General features: G+C 37.4%; 1 protein-coding gene across 2 annotated transcripts in view; it reads left to right on the top strand.

The window, feature by feature from the left end:
- The window catches only part of jbug (filamin-type immunoglobulin domains fbug), a 1,114,928-nt gene that overhangs the window by 242,728 nt on the left and 849,639 nt on the right, over nt 1–22,561 (top strand). For both annotated transcript variants that reach the window (XM_090381438.1, XM_090381439.1), the window contains exons 11-12: nt 8,300–8,522; nt 20,174–21,250. In XM_090381438.1, the coding sequence (XP_090237564.1) occupies nt 8,300–8,522; nt 20,174–21,250 (1,300 nt within the window). The remainder of the gene's footprint in view (nt 1–8,299; nt 8,523–20,173; nt 21,251–22,561) is intronic.

The raw sequence follows: 22,561 nt of genomic DNA, 5'->3' as shown, positions 1-22,561 counted from the left end.
GGGCTTAACACCAAACCTTGAGGGACACCACTAATAACATTAGTTCACATACAGCAGTACCCATTGATCACCACTCTGTCTTCTTCCTCTTAACCATCCTTTCAACCATTATTATAGCAACTTGACTGCTGACTCCAATTAACCCTGGCGACAACCCCGCCAAGCTCAGCAACAGGATCAATTCCCAACTTAAGGATCTAGAATTGTACCTGGCAAACTTCAATCTAAAAATCAACCCTCTGAAGTCTGCTCAGGTTATATTCTCCCTTAAATCTATGCCGACAGTACTCAACGTTTCACTCGCAGGGGTACGAATACCAAACGTACCCTCGCACACAGACCTTGGCGTTCTGTTCGACCAAAAGATGTCCTTTGCCAACCAGATTGACAAACTCAGTACCAGATTTTCTCGTCTACGGTGGATCTCAAAGCAGCAGCTGCTACACGTCCAACATCCTGCCACTGTTAAAAGGTTCATCACCTCCACCGTCTACCCTGCCATTCTCTATGGTGCAGAAATATGGGCCTCTGCTGCACATACAAACCTTAAGCGGGTGTACACTGCTGAATACTGGCTACTGAAATGGGCAAATAACAAGCTTCGGCTACCTCCCGCTACCACAACTACCATGATGGCACAAGCACTCGACATCCCGAGGTTGAAGTTCCTGATCGTTGAAAAGAGGCTGGTCTTCACAGCCAAACTCATCTCAGGCCAAATATCATCTCCAAATATTTGGAATGCTTGCTCTTGGAGGATTCCACAGCCAAGCCTAAGGTCGGTACCAGCACTTGTGGCTCACCACAACAGGCTTGTACTCACCGAAAGATTTCTGCCCAAGCAGATGCTCGCTGCCCTCAACCGTGTGGACGCCGACATTGACACCATAATAAGTAAAAAGGACAGACACAACTTTATCAAAGCTCTTGAAACCTGAATCACTGCCAAGTTGTATTTGTTTTTCTTTATTTGTGTTCAGCTCTTTGTTTTTATGATGTATTTGTATTTCTTTTTGCATTCAAATGGCTGTTGCATTCAACAGCCATTTGAATTTGTACTTATATTATCTATATGTGAACTCCTGGCGCTCGTCGCCGTGATGGGATATTGTGCTGTAATTCTACTTCACAATAAAGATTTATTTATTTATTTATTTATTTAATACCATACTGCTCCAATTTGTTCAGTCGTCTTCCATGTGCATGTATAGTAGTCTTCCATATGCAATGGTATCAAAAGCTATCCTGAAATCCAAGTATATGATATCAAAATTATTTTTTGCATCCAGTTCCTTTGTGACCACATCATAGTATCCAGTCAGATTGGTCAGACAAGACTTCCCCTTGACAGACTCATGCTGTGTCTGAATTATTACTGCTTTCTTGTCTGGATGATTCTGCTGTGCTTCTTTCTCCAGTGACTCCATTATTTTACCTGGAACAGAAGTTAAACTAACAGGTCTGTAATTACTCAATTCACTATTTGATCCCCTTTGTGAATTGGAGATACATTTGCACATATCCAGTCCATGGGAACTTCCCCCAAGTTTAAGGATGCTCTCATAATTATAGCTAAGGGTTTGCTTACTTCCTTTACTGCCTCCTTTAATATAATAGGATAGATCCCATCCACCCCAGTTGCTTTTCTTATGTTTAACTTCAACAATTTTTCCTCCACTTTGCTCTCAGTTATTGCAAAATAATTTAACCTGCTGTTAGAGTTTGATAAACATCTGGCCCTCTCCTCCTCGAATAACTCCTCATGTGTGAACGTAGATGCAAAATACTCATATACAGTGAAACTTCTCCTAACGGACACCTCTCGTTAACGGACATCTCTTTACAACGGACATTTTCAAATTCCTCAACTCACCTCCATTGGTTTTAACGTGTTTTCAGCTTCTGTCTAGCGGACATTCTCTGTAACAGACGCGGACAGGCAATCTGCACTGTTTCGTTTAGATTAACACTTAATTTGGTCTCCCCATAACGGACTGCTGGAGAGCTCACGGCCCTTTTTCTAGGAACTTTTCTTCCACATATCGCCTCAATCTATTTTCTATTTCCGATTCTCTGAATTTTATCAAGGTTTACGTCGTGGTTGTAAACCCTTTTTCAAGAATTTTTAAGGCAAGTGTAAAACTTCTGATGAATTCGGTGTGTGCAGGGGGCGGGATGAATTTGGTCGGCCTTTCGTCTTTTGAGTTTCAGTTTTCAGTTTTGTTCAGTGTCGTGTGAAGTGCACAATGTCTTCTCGTAAACATTTAACTTTAAAAGATAAAGTCGAACTCATTAATGCGTATGATCGGCAAAAAAATAGTGTTCGCAATCTTGTTGCAAAATTTAAAATCGGGAAGTCGCAGGTAAGCGACATCCTAAAGAAAAAAAATGAACTGCTCAAACAATTTTGGCAACACGGAAATGATCACGTTCAAAAATCATTCCCGAAAACTGTTGGACTTCAAATTGACAATGTTACGTATGAGTGGTTTTGTTGCACACGTGCTAAAAAAATTCCCATTAATGGGCTTATTATTAGGGAAAAGGCTTTGGAGGTTGCAAAATCTATGGGAGTAAATGAGTTCAAAGCTTCTGTGGGATGGCTAGACAAGTTCAAAACTCGGCATAAAATTTCTTGGAAAACCGTAAGTGGTGAAGGCGGATCTGTTGATACTGGGGTTGTAACAGAGTGGACCGTCAAATTGGAAGAGTTGTGTCGTGATTTTGAAGCTAAGGATATTTACAACTGTGACGAAACAGGGTTGTTTTTTAAAGCTCTTCCTGAAAAAACAATGAGTCTAAAAAACGAAAAGTGCCAGGGCGGAAAAATTTCTAAGGAACGCTTGACTGTACTATTGTGTACAAATATGCTGGGAGACTTTGAACAACCTCTTGTTATAGGAAAACCACAAAATCCTCGTTGTTTCAAGGGCATAAAGTTGAATCTTTTGAATGTTGACTGGAAGTCTAGTAAAAAAGCGTGGATGATACGAGATATCAGGAGCGAATGGATAAGTCACTTTAACCAAAACATGATTCGTCAAAACAGAAAAATTATTCTTTTCATGGATAATGCTGCATCTCACCCGCACATTGAATTGTCCAACATTCAAATTGTTTTTCTGCCACCAAACACATCTGCAGAGTGTCAGCCCTTGGATCAAGGGATAATAAAAAATTTTAAACTTCACTACAGAAAACGTGTTTCAAGACATCTCATTGCAAACATGAACGATGTAACATGTGCGAGTGACCTTGCAAAGAAAATCAGCATCCTAGATGCGATTCAATGGATTTCCTCTTCAGTAAACGCAATTAGAAAACAAAACTGTCGTGAACTGTTTTGTTAAGTCTGGCTTCTCAAACACAAAAATTGAAGTTGTGAACAGCAATGTGGAGCACCAAGAAGAACAAGAACTTCAACATCTATTGATAATGTACGATACTTCCGCTACAAGTGACCCTGGCTACAAAGATATAGACTCGAACCTCACTATAGAAGATGGTGCTCTAGATATCAACGACATTATCATCAATATTTTTCAAGAAGTTCCTCATGAGGATGAAGAAATGGAAGGAGGTCATTCTGTCGAAGAACATATTAACGACGAACCACCGATGAAAATAGAAGAAGCGCTCATACAAATCAATCGTTTAAAAATGTTTTTCGCCGCTGAAGAAGATACTGAAGGACTTTCGATGGTTTCTTCACTCCAAACAAATGTTGAAAACAAAATTATCAGCCGGAAGAAGGTGCAGAAGAAAATAAGTGATTACTGTATGTATTTTTCTTAAGATAAAGTCATAATATGCATAGCACAATTGTATGTATATTATTTACAAAAATATTGTTCAAAATCTGTATATAATTTAATTTTACATTAAACGTTTAACGATTTTTCTTTCTTTCTTTTTTTTTTTTCTCCCTCAGACTTCTTGTTAGCGGACACTCTCTCTAACGGACAGATTTTCATTCCCCATGGCTGTCCATTAAAGGGAAGTTTCACTGTAGTTCGGCAGGTATCTGAGAATGATCATCTACAATCAAACCATTGATATCAAGTGGACCGATCTGATTCATCCCTTTCCTTTTACAGTTTGTATAAGTAAAGAAGTCTGCTGTTTTTCTTTGCATCCTTTTCCAAGGAATTTTCTTAATCTGCCTTTGCTTCCTCAACCTCTTTTGTGACTTAATCACAGACTTGCTTATATCTACCATAGGCTTCTGTGTCACCTGATACTTTATGTGCATCCCATGCATTTTCTTCTCTGTCACGAGTCTCATTAGTTCATCTGACATCCATTTGGGTCTGAACCTAGAGCAGTATTTCTTAGTCGGAACAAAAAGCGTAGTAGCTTCCTAAATTACTTCCTTGAATGCTTCCCATTTAGAATTTGCTGTTGGTAACATCATCAGATGGTCCCACTGTACAGAACCTAAAAAATCTCTGAGACCGCTATAGTCGCCTTTATGAAAGCAAAAACCTTTCCCTTTACCTGTGATGTTGGTAGTTACATCTTTAAGTAAATCCCACATCAGTACACTGTGATCACTGCCACCTAGTGGTTCCTTTATCTGTAACTTCTTAATTCATGAATAATCACTGCTGATAATCAGATCGAGTGTTACGCCCTCTCTAACATGCTGCTGTAGAAAACAATCATCCAATAAATCCACAAAAGCCTTGCTAGTGTGCAAGTGACCAACCCACAAGTTCCAGTCTATATCTGGGAACTTAAAATCATCCATTATAAGACACTCTGAGATACTGGCCCACTGTATTTCTCTGTGTAATTGTTCATTGTATACATCAGATTCATTAGGCCTATAACAAACTCCTACCCGCATTTTTGCTTTTCCAGTGCTTATGTCACACCAAACTGACTCAACATTGCACTGTCCACTTGTGTCAACTGGATGCACTTCCTTAGATTTTGTGTTTCTTAACTAACAGCATAATCCCTCCTCCCTTCCTTCCCTCTGTGTTCTTTCTGTACGCATTGTACTCCCCAAATTCCAATTCTGCACTGCTTATATCTGTGCGAAACCATGTCTCTGATATCCCAACAATATCTGCCTTTGATGCCTTGATCAAAGGCAGATATTGTTGGGATATCAGAGACAATATCTGCCTTTGATGCCTTGATCAGCACTTCGAATTTATCCAATTTATTTATTATACTCCTAGCATTGGTGTACATGCAAGTATACATGCATCTGTTCTTACTCTTAGTTACTCTAATACAGCCCATGTATTTACTTGTTTCATGAACCCCCCCCCCCCCAGCAGTTCCTGAAATTCCCAGCGACTGGCTTTCCAGGTTACTGCTCATTCCAATCGAAGCAGTGCAAGAATCATTTCTGCATCTGCCTGCAGCTACTGTTAATCTATTAGTGTGTGAATCCCTCCAAGCTAGCAGTTTTCTGACCCACCTAACATTGCCTTAATAGCATCAGGAAATATTCTTGCACCCATTCTATTTACGTGTATCCCATCCCTGGAGAAGCAATCTCTCCTGTTAACAAGGACAGATCACGCTGAGAAAAATTCTACCCCATGAGCCCTGCACAGTCTCTCCAGCACTGAATTGATTGACAGGGCTCTCATCATATACTCTCTCCTATTGTGGGTGGGCAGGATTGCAAGACACTTTCAAATTTAACCCTAATTTGCAACTTTTTTTTCCAACATTGACCTGTACTTGATTAGTAAATCCCCAGATCTCCTACACTTAATGTCATTAGTGCCAATGTGTACACCGGTATCACCTTTTTTGTCCTTAAAAGATGATATCTGCTGCTCTGCAATGTCATCAATGGCATTGACCATTGACCATGTCTACTCTTGGGAAATTACTAATAGTTTCAGGTTTGTGCCTCAGAATGCCTGCATACACTTTTGTCACAAATGGAACCATCACTCTGAACCAGAACTCAAGCTTGGACAAAACATCATTCTAGTAGCACCTAAGAACAAATTCTTGGGCCTTATATTTGATAATAAGTTGCTACCACATATCCATCAACTCTGGATAAAGTGCACAAGGGGATTGAACCTCCTATGAGCCATCTTGTCTAATAATTGGGGAGCAGACTGCTGCACTTTTACTCCACCTCTGTCATGCACTTGTCTGGTCTAAATTAAATTATGGGTCCCAAGTCTATGCATCTGCCAGAAACAGTGTACTTCAATGGCTAGACCTCACTGTTCACCATAAAGCCATCTGCATTGTTACTGGGGTGCCTCTGTAGCCAGGTGGGAAGGAGCAACAGAGCATAGCACACGCTTCTTGATTAAACCGGGGTTCGAGCCCATCACCACCAAATACAGAGGATGTGGAAAGGTCAGGGAATGACCAGCGCATATTCCTGGAGCAATATGGCCTTAGTTGCTAATGCTCCTAAAAACCAAATAGCAAACAAAGCATTGTTACTGGAGCTTTCTGAACATCCCCTGTCCACAGTTTATATGTCAGAGGAAACGAACCACAGCTGTCACTTCAACGAAAGCAGTTATCACTAAACTATACTTTCAAACTGAAATCCTTGCCAGACAACCCTACTGAAATCCTATGTGGACATCCATCTTTGAAGCACTATGGGAAAAACTCTATAGCATCCATCAGACTGCCATTTGTCTCTTTGGTATTTGTGTCTGAGAGCTGCGAAGAGAATCAGTAGACAATGCTGCCGAGTTAACATGGTAACTGGATCCACTCTGGTATGCTCGCATACCACTATGCAACCTCGCCATTAAAATTCATGGTAAGGCCCTCACCCCAACTTTTACTACTTCTGTCTACTAGCAACTGGATGCTGCACACTGAGCAGCATACTCTGATTTCTTGCGTGTCTTCACCAGTGGCTTGAGTCAGAATCATTTGTGGGATCTGCTACCATCTTCTTAAATAACACTATATCTTAGGAAGCTTCAGATATAGTGTTATCTGGGAACTCAGCTCTGGGAACCAAATGTGGCATATACACAGCTGAGTTGTATGCTATAGAATTAGTCTTCGACCACATTAAAATCCACTTACCAAAGATGCATGGTGTATATTAACTCACGAAGTATACTACAGGCTTTATCGAGGATGAAATTTAGTCCTCATCTACACTTGACCCAGCTCCTGCAGATGCGATGGCACCTTTTTAACTGTTCGTAATGTTTTAACTGATTGCCATTGTTATAGACAAGGGCAATCAGTTAAAACAATGTGTTATTTTTTTTTTTCTCTTTTAGTCATTGGCTGAGCTTTATACACTCAATCAGGTTTTATCCGATTATCAGCATGTGTCTGCTGCTTTATCTATTCAAAATCAAACTTTTTTACTTGTATTTAAAATTTACCTTTTTTCTGATTATTTCTTTATTAAATATTTTATAGCTGTATTTTTATATATTTTGACATAGTGACCTAATTCGCTAGGTCACTGAAAGCTTAACTGTTTTCTTTTATGTGACCTGGTTTTGGCACAGTGCACCAATAAAACCCAAACCAACCAACCAACCAACTAACCCACACACCCATCCGGGAACTTTCTTGCCCCACCTTATACTTCATGGGAGCAGTGCATTTTATTTTGAGTAATGCGGTACCAAGGAAACTCATTGTGCAACGGTGTCTCCACAATACGAGATCAGCACACTATGTAGCAAACTTAGTTTGCTCAATGCCATGTAAGAAAAATGGCTTTGGTTATCACTTACAATAATTTTTGAAGAATTAGAGATAAATAAAAATAGGAAAAAAAAAGTAATTTTTAAAATTTTATTTTATCATTTTCTACACAGGCATCACCTAACCTGATTAATTTTGTCTAATGCTTAACTAGCTTTTGCATTCTGATCAACCATGCTTTAACCCAAGCACGGTACTAAGTACTATAGGTTCTAATACCTCTCGTGTTTATGGTTTACATTAAAAAAAAAAAAAAAAAAAAGACTTGGTTTGCTGACCTCTCAGTCAGCAAAAACTTACTGACAGAGGTCAACTATCTCTTCCTGGTTGTTTTAACTTCATCAGAAAACTATCTTTGACTTTTGAGACACTGAAGATTTTGAACCAGATGTGAGTTTGGGGAAGGATGGAAATAACATAACTTAAAATCCCAGTGACGAAATTCTTACTAGTATTGCACTGCTGCAATGAGGTCATGCTTCATTGTTGTTACAAAGCAACATTGCTGCATTACCAGAACTTACTCATTTTGATTCTATTTTTAAGATGTGACTTAAAATGTAGGTATTTTACTTCGTATTGCAATTCTATAAATTACCAATAAATATTATTTCAGGTACTGGGATTAAGCCCATCATCAGTTGGCAGAGAACTAACTTTCACGTGTGATGCGAGTTCTGCAGGATGGGGAGAAGTAAAAATTGAAATGAAATATAATGGATGTAATGTGCCATTACAAATTGATGAGAGAGGGAATGGAATATATCGAGTAACTTGTATTCCTTCAAATTCAGGAAATCATATGGTATATGTGACATTTAATAGTATAGATGTCAAAGGTAGGTAGAATTATTTCTTTTAGTACCTAATAATGTAGTAGTAGTGGTATGTGATGCAAGAAAGCAAGTGTCCCCTGCCTGGGGATGGGGTTTTAAAGGGAACCAGGTTAGAGTACCTTGTTCAGATAGCCAATGGCCTGTTGGTAGCGAAGCCGCAAAATGTCTTCGTTGGTGATGGTTGTCATGTCCAAGTAGTGTTGAATCCAGTAGGAAGGTCAAGCTGCCCATCCCACTCCTGGGGTTGGGATATGTTAGCTGGCAATGGGGAACCCACCAGGTGAAGGGGTAGGAGAGACACACATTTACTTCATTCATAATCTGCATTCTCACTCTACTTGCATTCTATTTTTTATTATTTTTTTTATAATATACTTTTTTCTTATATTTTCTTTATATATATATATATAAAGTTTCTTTTAAGGCACCCCTATGCCTGGCATCATCAGTTGAGGACCCTTGCTTGAAACCAAATTGCTGTTCAGAATTTAGGTTGGCTCCAGTATAATATTAATTAAGTCTATTGAGGAGTAACCATTATATTTCCTAGAACAGGCAATAAAGATGTAGGTCTGTATGATTTTGGTTCAGTAGGATTTTTTATGATTAATCTAATTATAGCTAGTTTCCATGTTTGTGGGAATAAACCCTTAGCTAAGCAGTGATTAAATAAATTAAGTAGAGTATCAGGTGAAATTTCTGCTAACTTTTTAATGGTTTCTATTTCAATTAAGTCAGGTCCAGGGCACTTATTGTTTTTAGTTTTTAAGAGTGCTGCTTGAAGTTCTTCCATGGTGAAGGGTGGTTCTATTGACATATTGCTATAATTTAAATTGCTGGCCATTATGTCACTCTGAGCCTGGGTTAACCCCTGGTTCTCGAACTGTAATAAATGATCTAATATGTTATTTACAGAGTCTGCCCAAGTGTGAGTTAGGGTTCCAACCTCCTTAATTGTGGAGTTCGCCATGTCACCTCTTGGCAATTTGTTGTTGATAATCCTGTAGACCACCTCAAGGTTGGTGTTACCGGATGTCCCCACGAAGGCCTACCAACATAATTTTTTGTCATTAGAGCAGTATATGAGTTTCTGAGAGTCCTATAGGAATTTTTCACAACACCAACCTCATTCTTGGGCCAAGTTGCCCTTGCTCTCTGGAAGTGTTTCCTGTCCTGGTGCACCCTTCGCGGGAGTATATCAAGTTCAGGCACAACCATAGAACAACATTTTTATTCGGTTTTCTTTTGGGTATTGCTAGATTGGATGCTTTTTGAAGCATATTTGTGGTGTTTAAGTGTGTTCACCTGTGCTATAGTTGTTGTTGTTGTTATGGGTCTGAGTCTGCTGCTGTTCTATTTGGTTTTGAATTTCATATGTGGTCTGCCAGTTGGTTTTCTTTAAGTATCAAAACATATGGCTGTATCTGGCTGTCTATTTATCTCTTTAAGGTAAAAGTTATTTCACTATGGTCTGAGGTGGTTGATTGCTTATCATCATCATCAGCCATTTCCAATCCATTGCAGGATGAAGGCCTCTCTAGCAGGCACGTCCCTAGGGTGTTTAGTGCCCCTAAGCAAAATGTATTTGGCACCCTTGAAATACTTTTATTAAATATCATTATAATAAAAATTTCCAATTTTGGTGTCCCCAGATCTTAACGACCCTATGCCCTGCTTACCAGTCTTACCATGTTCTGCCAGCCCTGCTCTCCAGCAACTTCCCAGTTCTTTCTGTTTTGTGTAATGGCCGTCCATTTATTGCTCACAAACTCTTGAATTTCATCTGTCCATCTCCACTGTTGTTTCCAGGGTTTCTCTTAGCTCCTCTTGGGTACCATTCTGTTATTTTCATAGTCCTCATGTCATGACTATGAGTTGTGTCCTGCCCAAGTCCATTTCAGTTCTTTTGTTTTGATACTTGAGTTTGCTGCCTAATCCACGTATTTCTCTTCTTATCCAACAGTCTGATTTTTAATATAATTTGTTCCATTCTTTGCTGTGTAGTTTCAGCTTCTCTTCCATTCTTTTAGTAGGTGCCCAAGTTTCACTTCCATCAGACATGGTGGGGGGGAGGATTATACATTGATTCATTATTTTATGTTTCAAACAAATTGGGGTATTGCTCCTCAGTGTGTGGCTATATTTCCTGAATGCTATCCACCCAAAATCTATTCTTCTCTTGACTTCCAGCCATATATCATTATTACAACTAATGACTTGTCCAAGATATACGAATCCACTCTTTCAGTTTCTGCTCCTTCAATGATTATCCCTTCCTGTGGCATACTTGTTCATCATTACTTTTGTTTTAACCATATTCATCTTTAGTCTGAAATCCTTACTAACTCTGCATAACTGATTAAGATTTTCCTCTAATTCTTTGGGATCATGGCTTATGATCACAGTGTCATCTGTAAATCGTAAATGGTTTAGGTACTCTCCATTCACATTGACTCCTTTCTGCGACCAGTCTAATCTTCTGAAAGCTTCCTCAAGGGCAGCAGTAAACAACTTCGGCGATATTGTGTCTCCTTGTCAAACTCCTTTCTCAATTTTAAATTTGCTACTGCCTTTGTCTAGTCTAATAAAGGAGAATAGCCTTCTCATATTTTATTCAAAATCATAATGTATGGGATGTCTACGCCTTGTCTTTCCAGTCCTGAAATGTTACCTTATTCTGTATGGAGTCAAATGCCTTTTTATAATTCACAAATGCCAGGCATAACGGTGTTTTATATTCATTCGCTTTCTTCATTATTAGCTGTGATATTATGTGAAGGTAATCCATAGTTGAAAATCTTGTCCTAAAGCCAGCTTGTTCTTTCCATTGATTCTTATCAAGTATTCTTTCTAATCTGTTAGTAATGACCCTTGTGAACAACTTGTAGATGTGGGATAACAAGCTAATTGGTCTATAATTTCGAATTTCTGATTTATCTCCTTTCTTATGCAGCAAAATTATGATTGCATTATTCCATTCCTTAGTAGAATAATGCAATCATGACAAGTGTTTCTTGACTAATTTTTTTCTTCTTTGGATTTCTTTTTACCTATAGGTTTCTTGGGTTTTTTCACTATCAGAATTTTATTGCATTTCTTGTTGATATCTTGGTCCTAAAAGGCCTGCAGAAGCTCAAACGTCTAAGTTCTAGTGCATGCTGCTTTTTCTCCTCTTCTGTTATCTCAAAGACCTTTGTATTATTTACTCAAGTCAATATTTTCCTTTCTTTTCTTACATCTATATCAAGTGTGCATCTTACCAATCTGTGATCACTGCCAACACTTACCTTGTTCAGGACGGTAACATTGTTCACACTATATCTTCTGTTAGTGAGTATGAAGTCGATTTCATTAGTTGCTAATCCATTTGGGCTCTTCCCCATGCCCACTTTCTGTTTACCCTTTTTTTTTGAAAAAAAAAAAAGTGTTCATTACTGATATTCCTTGAGATTCTGCAAATTCCACAAGTCTTTCTCCTCTTTTATTTCTTTCGTGAATTCCCAAATTTCCTATTTGTTCCATTTCTCTGCTGGTTTGCCTCTTTCAAACCATTGAAGTTTTCCATAATGATGGTGTAGTGAGTTTTCTGTTCATCTAGAAATCTCTCAATTTCGGTGTACATTTCTTCAGCCTCTTCATCATCATGGCTTGATGTTGGTGCATATAGTATTGTTATACACCTTCAAATTTTACATTTCCATTCACTTCCTCAAGAACTGTGTTTAGAATCACACAAATTCATGTAACTGTAACTTATGCTACACAGAGCACATTTTTTGCTTCAGAGTAGCTTGCACATATATGGCATTTTGTTTACACCACTAAAAAAAAAAACATAAATGAAAAACACACTGATTGTTAACAGTACAAAACGAGGCATGTTTGTAAATCTTTTTAAATTTCTTGCGTATATTGACAAAATTACTGAGTTTCATTTTTGCTGCTGTTAATAGTCATGCAGCTTGATAAATATGAGTTGTGCATTAAAATAAATGCTGTGTTGTTTGTTATATATGATTATACTTACCTTCGAGAGAGAGAGGGGGGAGAGAGTGTGAGTGAGTGAGTGAGTGAGTGAGTGAGTGTATTCATATTTTGTGGTATTATTTGTTGTTTCATATATGTAATCTGTGAAAAACAGTGAAATTTCTCTTTTCTAGTAGCACCACTCATTCATTAAACTTTGTAACATTCTGCTAATTGCAGTTATCTGAGCTAGTCATAGAGCACTTGTGTGAACTGATGACCACTTTGACATTACTTTAGAGCACTGAGAGAGAGAGAGAGAGAGAGAGAGAGAGAGAGAGAGAGAGAGAATGCCCATGTATGGATACTGCTGGAAAAATGTACATTTGATTATAGTATGAAATTTTACTTTGGTTGTTTAGAATTAAGTAAGAAAAAAAAAAAAAAAAAAAAAATTAATTCCATACAAAAGGTACAATTTGGAAAATTTTACATAATTTGTTTTCAGCTGTAAATGTCAGGCTGTCGCTCGTTCACATAGCAATATCAGTTTGTGCTTAGTTAAAAAGTTTACCTAAAGTGATAATGGAAAAAAAGGGAGACAAGTCACATTTTAATTTTTTGCATGGATTACAAAGTGGTAAATGGAAAATAATATTTAAAGACACTGTCTCTCTCTCTCTCTCTCTCTCTCTCTCTCTCTCTCTCTCTCTCTCTCTCTCTAACAAAACTTAAAAGATTATCAATATTAATTACTCTTTGTAATAATTTAAATTTTAAAAAAAATATTAACATTTTTAAACTCTGCAGTGTTTTATACTGCATATTTTAAAAAGAGAAAACAAAACTTCAGAGAAAACAAAAATATTAATTTTGTTAAAAAGTACAAAAAATATATTTGACATAAATTTCTTAAGTCTCTTCCATTTTACAGTTTAAAAGTCATTAGGTGCATAAAATTTCAAACGGTGCATGCAGAATATATTTCTGCGTACTATTCATGTGAATATATTAAAAAAATGTCTATTCGATATTATTAGTTATTTCCATTTTCAGTCTTATTTCAAAATTTATTTCAAATTTACCACCCTTAACAACATGCAAAATTTGAAACTGTTTGTTGCTTCCCACAGAGTTGAGGCCATTTGAGAGAATATTAGCATTAGCATTAGCATTAGCAGAGGCATTTGATGCAAGAAAGCAAGCTTATGCAGCATCAGCCAAAAAAAAAAAAAAAAAAAAAAAGCCACTTCCACTTCACCCCTCTGTTCGTTCAAAATACCTGTCCAGCTGAGCCTTAAACTTATTTAGGCTATCAACTTCCATGACAAGGGTTGGAAGTCTGTTCCACCAACCAACCACCCGCTGGCTAAAGGCAAATTTCCACACGTCTATCCTACATCTGTCTTCCCTCAATTTGAATTTATGCCCTCTCAGGTGATTATTCTGAGCGAGAGGAAGAATCCCATCAGCATTGAGCATGCTCAAACCATTCAAGGCTTTATACACCTCTATCAGATCACCTCGCTGGTGCCTAGTCTCTAGAAACTGTAATTTGCAAAACTTAAGCCTTTCTTTGTAAGAGCACCCCTTTGTTCCATTCACTAATCTTGTTACCCTTCTCTGTACTCGTTCCAGCCGCTCTACATCCTTCTTGAAATGAGGCCTCCAGACCTGTATACAGTACTCTAGGTGTGGCCTGACCATTGCCTTATACAAGGGAATAATCACCTCCTTATCCCTGCTAGAAAAATTCCTATATATCATTGACAACGCACCATGAGCTACTCTTGAAGCCCGTCTGCACTGCTCAGAGAACTTCACAACCACCCCAGGTCCCTTTCATTCTCTACCACTGTCAGTGTAGTACCACAGAGTTGATACGTTGCTCTGGGGTTGCTGTTTCCCATGTGTAGTACTTTACATTTGTCAATGTTAAACTTCATTTGCCACCTCTCAGCCCATCTGCTCAACCTTTCCAGATCCTGTTGCAACAGCATAGTGTCAGTAGTGTCCTTGACAACCCTGCCTACCTTTGTATCGTCTGCAAACTTCGACATTAAGCTTGATATACCCTCATCAATATCATTTATGAATACAGAAAACAATAATGGACCCAACACTGAGCCCTGAGGGACTCCACTAATAACATTAGTCCACAACGAGCAGTGTCCATTGATTACCACTCTCTGTCTTCTCCCCCTCAGCCACCCCTTTATCCACAGCAGCAATTTGCCTCCAGTGCCACACTGCTCCAATTTGTGCAGCAGTCTTCCATGTGCAACAGTATCAAAAGCCTTTCTAAGATCCAAGTATATAATATCAAAGTTATTCCCTGCATCCAGTTCCTTTGTGACTGCATCATAGTATCCAATCAAATTGGTCAGGCAAGACTTTCCCTTAACACAACCATGCTGTGTCCGAGCTATATAGCTGAAGTCTTGTCTAAATGATCCTGCAGTGCTTCTTTAACTAGTGCCTCCATTAATTTTCCTGGAACAGAAGTTAAACTCACAGGTCTCTAATTACTTGTGTCAGCCTTTGATCCTCCTTTGTGAATTGGGGTGACATTTGCACATCTCCAGTCTGTGGGTACCTCCCCTGAGTCCAAGGAAGCTCTCATAATTATGGCTAAGGGTTTGCTTACTTCCTTTGCTGCCTCCTTTAATATAACTGGATAGATCCCATCCATCCCGGGTGCCTTTCTTGTGTTTATCTTCAACAATTTCTCCTCCACTTTACTCTCAGTTATTACAAGATTCTCTAGCTTACTGCTAGAGTTGAATACACCTCTGGCTTTCCCCTCGCTAAATAACTCCTCATGTGTGAATGTCGATGCAGAATATTCATTTAGTTTGTTAGCTACCTGAGCAGGATCATCAACAGTTGACCCATCGATATCAAGTGGACCAATCTGATTCAACCCCTTCCTTCTAGAGTTTACATAAGTGAAGAACTCTTTGCTGTTTTTCTTTGCATCCCTTGCCAAAGATTTCTCTAATCTGCCTTCGCCTGCCTAACGTCCTTTGTAACTTGGTTACAGATCAACTTGTATCTATCATAGGCTTCTGTGTCATGTGTTAATTTGTATGTATCCTATGCATGTTTCTTCTCTGCCATATGCCTCATCAGTTCATCTGACATCCATTTAGGCCTAAACCTTGAACAATATTTCTTAGTTGGTATGTAAAGCCAAGTAGCTTCCAAGATAAGTTCTTTGAATGCTTCCCATTTTGAATTTGCTGTTGGTAACATCATCAGTTGGTCCCACTGTATAGAATTTAAATACTGTCTCAGTCCATCGTAGCACTGTATAGAATTTAAATACTGTCTCAGTCCATCGTAGTCACCTTTACGAAAGCAATAACCCTTCCCTTTACCCCTAATGGTAATTACCTCTTTGAGTAAATCCCACTTCAGCACACTGTGATCACTGCCACCTAGTGGTTCATTTATCTGCAGATTCTTAATGGATGAAGAATCACTGCTGATAATCAAATCAAGAGTATTCCTCCCTCTAGTTGCCTCCTGAACATGCTGATGTAGAAAACAATCATCCAATAAATCCACAAAAGCCTTGCTAGTGTGTGAGTGACCAGCCCCCAAATTCCAGTCAATATCTGGGAAATTAAAATCTCCCATAATAAGACTCTCTGATTTACTGGCCCACTCTATTTCCCTGTACAGTATCTTATTATACTCATCAGAGTCATTAGGCCTATAGCACACTCCTACTCTCAATTTTGATCTCCCAATGCTTATGTCACACCAAACTGACTCGACACTGCACTGTCCAGCGATGTATACTGGCTTCACTTCCTTGGATTTTATGTATTTCTTAACTAATTAAGTATTTCTTAACTATGTATTTCTTAATAACCCCTCCTCCCTTCCTATCCAGTCTATCCTTTCTGTAGATGTTGTACTCCCCAAATTCCAGTTCTGCATTCCTTATATCTGTATGACACCACGTCTCTGATATCCCAACAATATCTGCCTTTGATGTTTTGAGCAATACCTCAAATTCATCAAATTTATTTACTAAACTCCTAGCATTGGTGTACACGCAAGTATACATGCACCTTGTATTTCTATTCTTAGCTACCCTAACACAACCCATGTGTTTACTTGTACCGCAATGACTCTCGGCAGTCTCTGAAACATCCTGCATATTGTTTTTCAGGCTTCTGCTCATTCCAATAGAAGCAGTGCAAGAATCTCTTTCACCTCTGCCAGTGGCTACTGTTAATCTATTCGTCTTTGTCTCCCCCCAAGCTAGCAGTTTCCCGACCCACCTAACACTGCCTCGATGGCATCAGCAAATATTCTTGCACCCTTTCTATTTAAGTGTATCTATCCCATCCCTGTAGAAGCAATCTCTCCTGTTAACAAGTACAGTCCTGGCTGAAAAAAATTCTACCCCTTGAGCCTTGCACAATCTTTCCAGGGCCGAATTGATTGACAAGGCTCTCATCATATACTCCCTCCTATCATGTCTGAGCAGAATTGCAGACACTTTCAATTTCAATCCTATTTCACGGCTTTTTTTCAACAGTGACCTGTACTTGTTAAGCAATTCTGCCGGTCTCCTACTCTTGATATCATTAATGTCAACGTGTACAACTATAATACCTTTTGTGCCCTTAAAAGATATCTGCTCTACAGCATCATCAACCTTTGTCCCTGGCAGACATACCCTGGCATATGGGCTTTTGCGTTACAATCCTTATTGAAAACAATAAAAAATCTTTCACATCAACTAGGGTAAGATGGTACATCTTACCCTAGTTGATGTGAAAGAGGGTTGGATCAGTGAAATGGGAAGAGTCTGTTTTTGGCTGATGTATAAGTTTCCTTTCTTGCAGCCTGTGCCTCTACTAATGCTAATGCTAATCTTTATTGGCTTACTGGAAGAGGAAAGATAAATAACTGGAAAGTTTGCTTCCCACAGAGTTGAGGCATTTGAGAAAATATGGTGTTTTGTGCTAACACCATATTGTTTTCAATAATTTTTTATTGAAAACAATAAAAAATCTTTCATAATTAACTAGGATGGTACTACCATAGAGGATTGTATCAGTGAAATGGGAAGTTTTTTTGGGTTTTTTTAGCTGTTGCTGTATAAGCTTGCTTTCTTGCATCATGTGCCTTTACTAATGCTAATCTTTATTGGCTTACTGGGAAAGGAAAACAAGTAACTGGAAAGTTTAAAGATTGGTGCTTGTCTGGTACCATACCATTCTTCAAGACAAATTCAAATGCAATTCAAGCTAAATATGCAGCTCTTCATATTGCCGTTTCAGATATACTGCGGCTATGATCATGTCCCTCAAAACAAATTAGGAAAGGGGGAAAAAAAAAAAAAAGTAGTGTTCAAAGAACTAGCAATTTCATTTTGGAAACTGGAAAAAGTGAATATGTATATGCTTGCATCTACTGTACATCCTACCACCATATTTCCAAGAGGAAAAATTAGCCAAAAATTGGCTGTATATGCACTTCCATATGTTCAGTATTCAGTTGCAGAGTAATTTTTGAAAACAACAGGACTAGTCGGAGACTAATTGTTGTAGACACCTAGTTTCTCCCCTCAGCTAGAGATGCAATAGACAGCTATCTCTGGAGGGGAATATGGCTTCTGTTTGTCAAGTGTATTACATTAGTTACATAGTACATTTTTGTCAACAATAGTACATGACATCCTTTCTTCAACTAGAAATTACATTGGATAGCAAAGACTGCTAAGGGCCAAAGGACAGAAATATACAAAAATATACTGACAGTGATTTATGGAGAAATCACGTGACTTTACGTTGGCCCTATGATTGGTCAGACAGTTTGGTTTTGATTTACTTTTCTCCAAACATGGTAAATTATATGGGCATCAGAAAAAATATATATACAGGCATGGGTGCTGGCAGAAAAATTTTTGTTTACCAAATTTTCTAATACGTGCAATATCTTAATTAAGTCAAGTGTGACTGATTTACTCGTACAGCCAAACAAATTTTGTGATAGGTGGGAGAAAGTACTGTGCAGACTGTGAGTGCATTTGCATGATGGTATTTTTGTAGAATTTGTATTGTTTTAATGTTTCAATAAATTAATGAAAATATTAAAAATTGTGTATTACTTCAAAATACAAAGGTGGTGCACTTTCACCACCTTGCACCATGCTGTCGGCAACTATGCATACAGGCAAAATTAGTAAATCAGTAGGATTGAAGTAATGGCCACCAAAAGAAAAAATTATGCAGTTGAGCAAAAGTTTAAGATTATCAAAAGAGTTAAGAGTGGCTAAACAAAATGCAGTGTGTTCGTGAGTGTAGAATTCCAGAACGAATAATCTGCAGTTGGATGAAAGATGAAGAAAAATTCCATTCATTTGTAGACTCTGTAGAAGATGAAGTTGGCCTCCAAAGAAACAAAAACTAAACTTTGTGAAAACCGTGATGTGGAACAATGCTTATACAAGTGGTTTCTACAGAAGTGTAGTGAAGGAGTTCTAATAAACAGGATAATTTTGAAAGCACAGGCACTTAAATTCCATAAGCTACTTGGTGGAGATGATGACACATTTAAAACTTCTGCAGGGTTGTTTGCAGTTGGAAGGCTCATAATGGGATATCCCAAGTTAGTCTTCTAGGTGAATCTTCATTTGGTGACAATACAGCAGCGGCAGAGTTGTAACAAAACAGTGCTGTTCTATAAAGTGAAGACATTTTTGCCAAGTATAATTACTTGTTTTCTCTTATCCTTCTTTTGTAGCATGAAACTTTTATTAGCTAGTATCTGTTAATAATTAGTAAACTTATTAGCTGGATCTAATTTTTTGGAAGATGGTTATTTATTTCTGTGTTTATTCATCTTATTTGGGTACATTATAGCCTCAGTTGCTAATGCGTCAATAAAACCCAAAGCAAAGCAAAGCAATTCATTTTATTTGAATGAAATAAATGAGCAACACCTAATTTGCCACATGAAAGATTAAGCTCTTTTTTTTGAAAACGTTGCAGTTAATTGCAACATAATTCAATATATCTTAATATAAAGACTTAAGTGTATTAAGGTGTATTGCAACATTTTCAATAAAACATCTTAATCTCTCACATGGTAGTTTAGCATTGCTTATTTAGTTTTTTTCTCCATAGTAAACTTAACTGAATCATTTTGTAAAAAAAATTTGCTTTTAGATTTTTAATGTGTAGCATGCCAAAAATGTATTCATCAGTATTCTTCATCGACGGTTATTGAACTTTGTTAGGTTATTATATGAAGGAAGATAATTTGATTTTAACTTTTACTATGTTTCTTCAATTTTAAAAACAGTTTCTGAATTTTGTATGTTTGCTGAACATTGTATATATGCATTCCTCTCTAGAAGAAGCAACTTGAATGATAAATAACTATTCTAACTTCTCTGACCACGTGATCAGCCTGGAGTATAAACAGAAAATTTGGCTTTCATATATTAAATAAATAATATTGTTATAAGGTTTTGATAATTAATTTTAGTGGCCATCAAGTTTTTAATATTTTGTTCAGTATAAAAGTTTTGTTATTGCATACTTTAAGACTTCAGCTACTAGTCATTCTTTTAATGTTTTTTTGTTTAATTGTTAATGAGTCAAAATGTAGCAAGTATAATCTAATGTTTAAAAGGATGTCTTTTTTTTATTATTTTGTAGGGTCTCCCTTTACTCTAAAAGTAAGTGATCAGAATGCTGATATACATCTCATAGGAAAAGGTATAGAAGAGACTAAAAAAAACATAGATCTTCATTCTTATCAAGATTTAACACTGAGTAATAATACTTTAACAAACAATGTGTACTCAGAAACAAAAAACACAAGTGGATTTTCAAAGTCTTCTCGTGAAAAAGGATATAGAAATTTGAGTGGAAGTCATAAATCTGAAAACATGCTGGAATTAGGTAGGCGAGGGAATAAAGTAGAATTTGGAGATGAGCACTTTTATGAAGATAAAAGAAATTCTATTCACAGCACAAGTAAAGAATCTAAAATAGGTTGGATGTCAGATACAGCTGATAATGTAATCTCAACAAGCAGGTTTGTCAAACAAACTTCAAATGTGTCTTTTGGTGGTGCTGAGGAGATGAGTTTCCATGAGAAGGCAGAACTTATAAACAATAAACTGATGGCTCAGCTCGATGATATAAAACCTGCAAAATCACCACCCCCGCTTCCCCCTCCTACAGCAAAGAAACCATCTCCAGCTGATGTAACTACTAGAAGTTGGTCATCTCGAGAACAGAAAACAAACAAAATGGATAAAATTCAAGGTGACTCATTACTTATGCATGTAAAAAATGACAGTGATGATCTTTATTGGAAGGACTATTCTGAAAGTTGCAGAAATTTGGGGAAAACCCCTCAGACACCCAGTAGGAAAGAGTATGATGCAAAAAAGTTAGGCCTAGGTGCCAAACCAAAAACACAACCTAGAATACCTCTACATGATGGATTTAGAGATTCTCATCTGTCATCCAGCATTTCATCATCTGAAAAGTTTCCAGTTTTAAACTCAAAGTTTGATTCTCGGTTGCAGCAACAAAAACATTGCCAAGAGTCACATGAATCTGTGAATTCAGCAGCCTTATCGAAAAGTAAAGGAGAGGCTATTGATCTTTTTTCAATAATTGCTGATGGTGAAGGTTTAAAATTAGTACCTGTAAAGCATCCTGTCACATTTAGCTTGACTGGTCCTGGTCTTAGACAAGATGACATGAGGATTATAATTACAGGTAAGCATTTAATGCTTATATCTGATATTAGCATTTTATTAGTGATGTAATATACAATAGATAATTGTTTATTATACAGCCACTCTCCGAATTATGTAAGGGTTGCATTCTGTGGAACTCTACTTAAGTCGAATTTTACGTAAGTCGGAATTTCCCTAAATGCTTATGCACCACTGTAACTGTGCACCCTGGATTTCATTGAGGCAAAAAAGAAATGTTCGATGAACATATAAATAGAATTATTTATTCAATTTTTTAATCTCATGCGCAGGAACAATTACAAAAGTGTACAAAATAACAAAAATTTCAAAATTTTAAAATTACAGAAAGAGGACACAGGCATAACATCAGCAAGTTTTACCTTTTGAGCATCGTTGCCAGAATTAACTCTCCACTGATAAGTATGCTGCTGCGGAAGTTGGGGACTGTGGAGATTGAGAAGGGGTTTTTTCCCAACACTTTGCATAATTTATTTGCAGTTGCCGAATTGGCACTGATGACTTCATCACATACTTTAATGTTTTGGAAACCAGTGCGATGCTTGAACCTATTAAACCACCCATTGCTTGCTGCGAATTTGGCTTGGAGTTTGCTGTACTTATCGTTAATATCTTCCTAAATACTTGTTGCTTTTTCTTGTATGGTCATTAGACTCAGAGGCACTTGCTTCTGAAATTTTCCTTCCATATTATTAATAACTTTTCCATCTTTGATATAGCACCTGAATGCTGTTTTGTGATCATTGTTGATCTTATATGCATTGATCCTTTAACAAGTTCTTTTATACACGCACTGTCCTTTAAAATAGTATTCACTGTTGAAGCAGCGAGACCTAATTCCCGCGCAATAGATGACAATCTTTGTCCTGCGTCATACTTCTTAATCATCTTCATTTCTAAATCAATTTTGTTTCGTTTCCTAGACCTGTCCCCCCTTATACTTTCCATTGGTTGTTTTCCCTCCACCATTGTAATAAGTAAATAGGAATGAAGAGAATATTCTGAAAATTTATTTATGATTTTTACATGATTGAAGATTTCAGTGAAGGGAAACACATTTCACCATAATACCTGAATGTAAAAACCCACAGAATTCCAGTTATTGGTATTATCACAAATGCAATAAGATCAAGTTTACTATCCATTTATAATAGATTGCGCTAACAGAAAAGTCCAATAAACTGAAAGTGCAAATTGTTTTTATTGTTTTATGGTTGTGACCTCCAGAAATGTGTTTTAGAAAAATATCTTGGGTTCACATTACGATATTTTCACAATAGTTCCACTTATTCTTATGGGATGAAAAATATGT

Source organism: Mastigoproctus giganteus, chromosome 9 (assembly GCF_048544385.1).
Source record: "Mastigoproctus giganteus isolate SK-2022 chromosome 9, ASM4854438v1, whole genome shotgun sequence".
NCBI classification, from domain to species: Eukaryota; Metazoa; Arthropoda; class Arachnida; order Uropygi; family Thelyphonidae; genus Mastigoproctus; species Mastigoproctus giganteus.
Note: the sequence above shows the minus strand (reverse complement) of the source record. Positions and strands in the feature narration are given on the sequence as shown.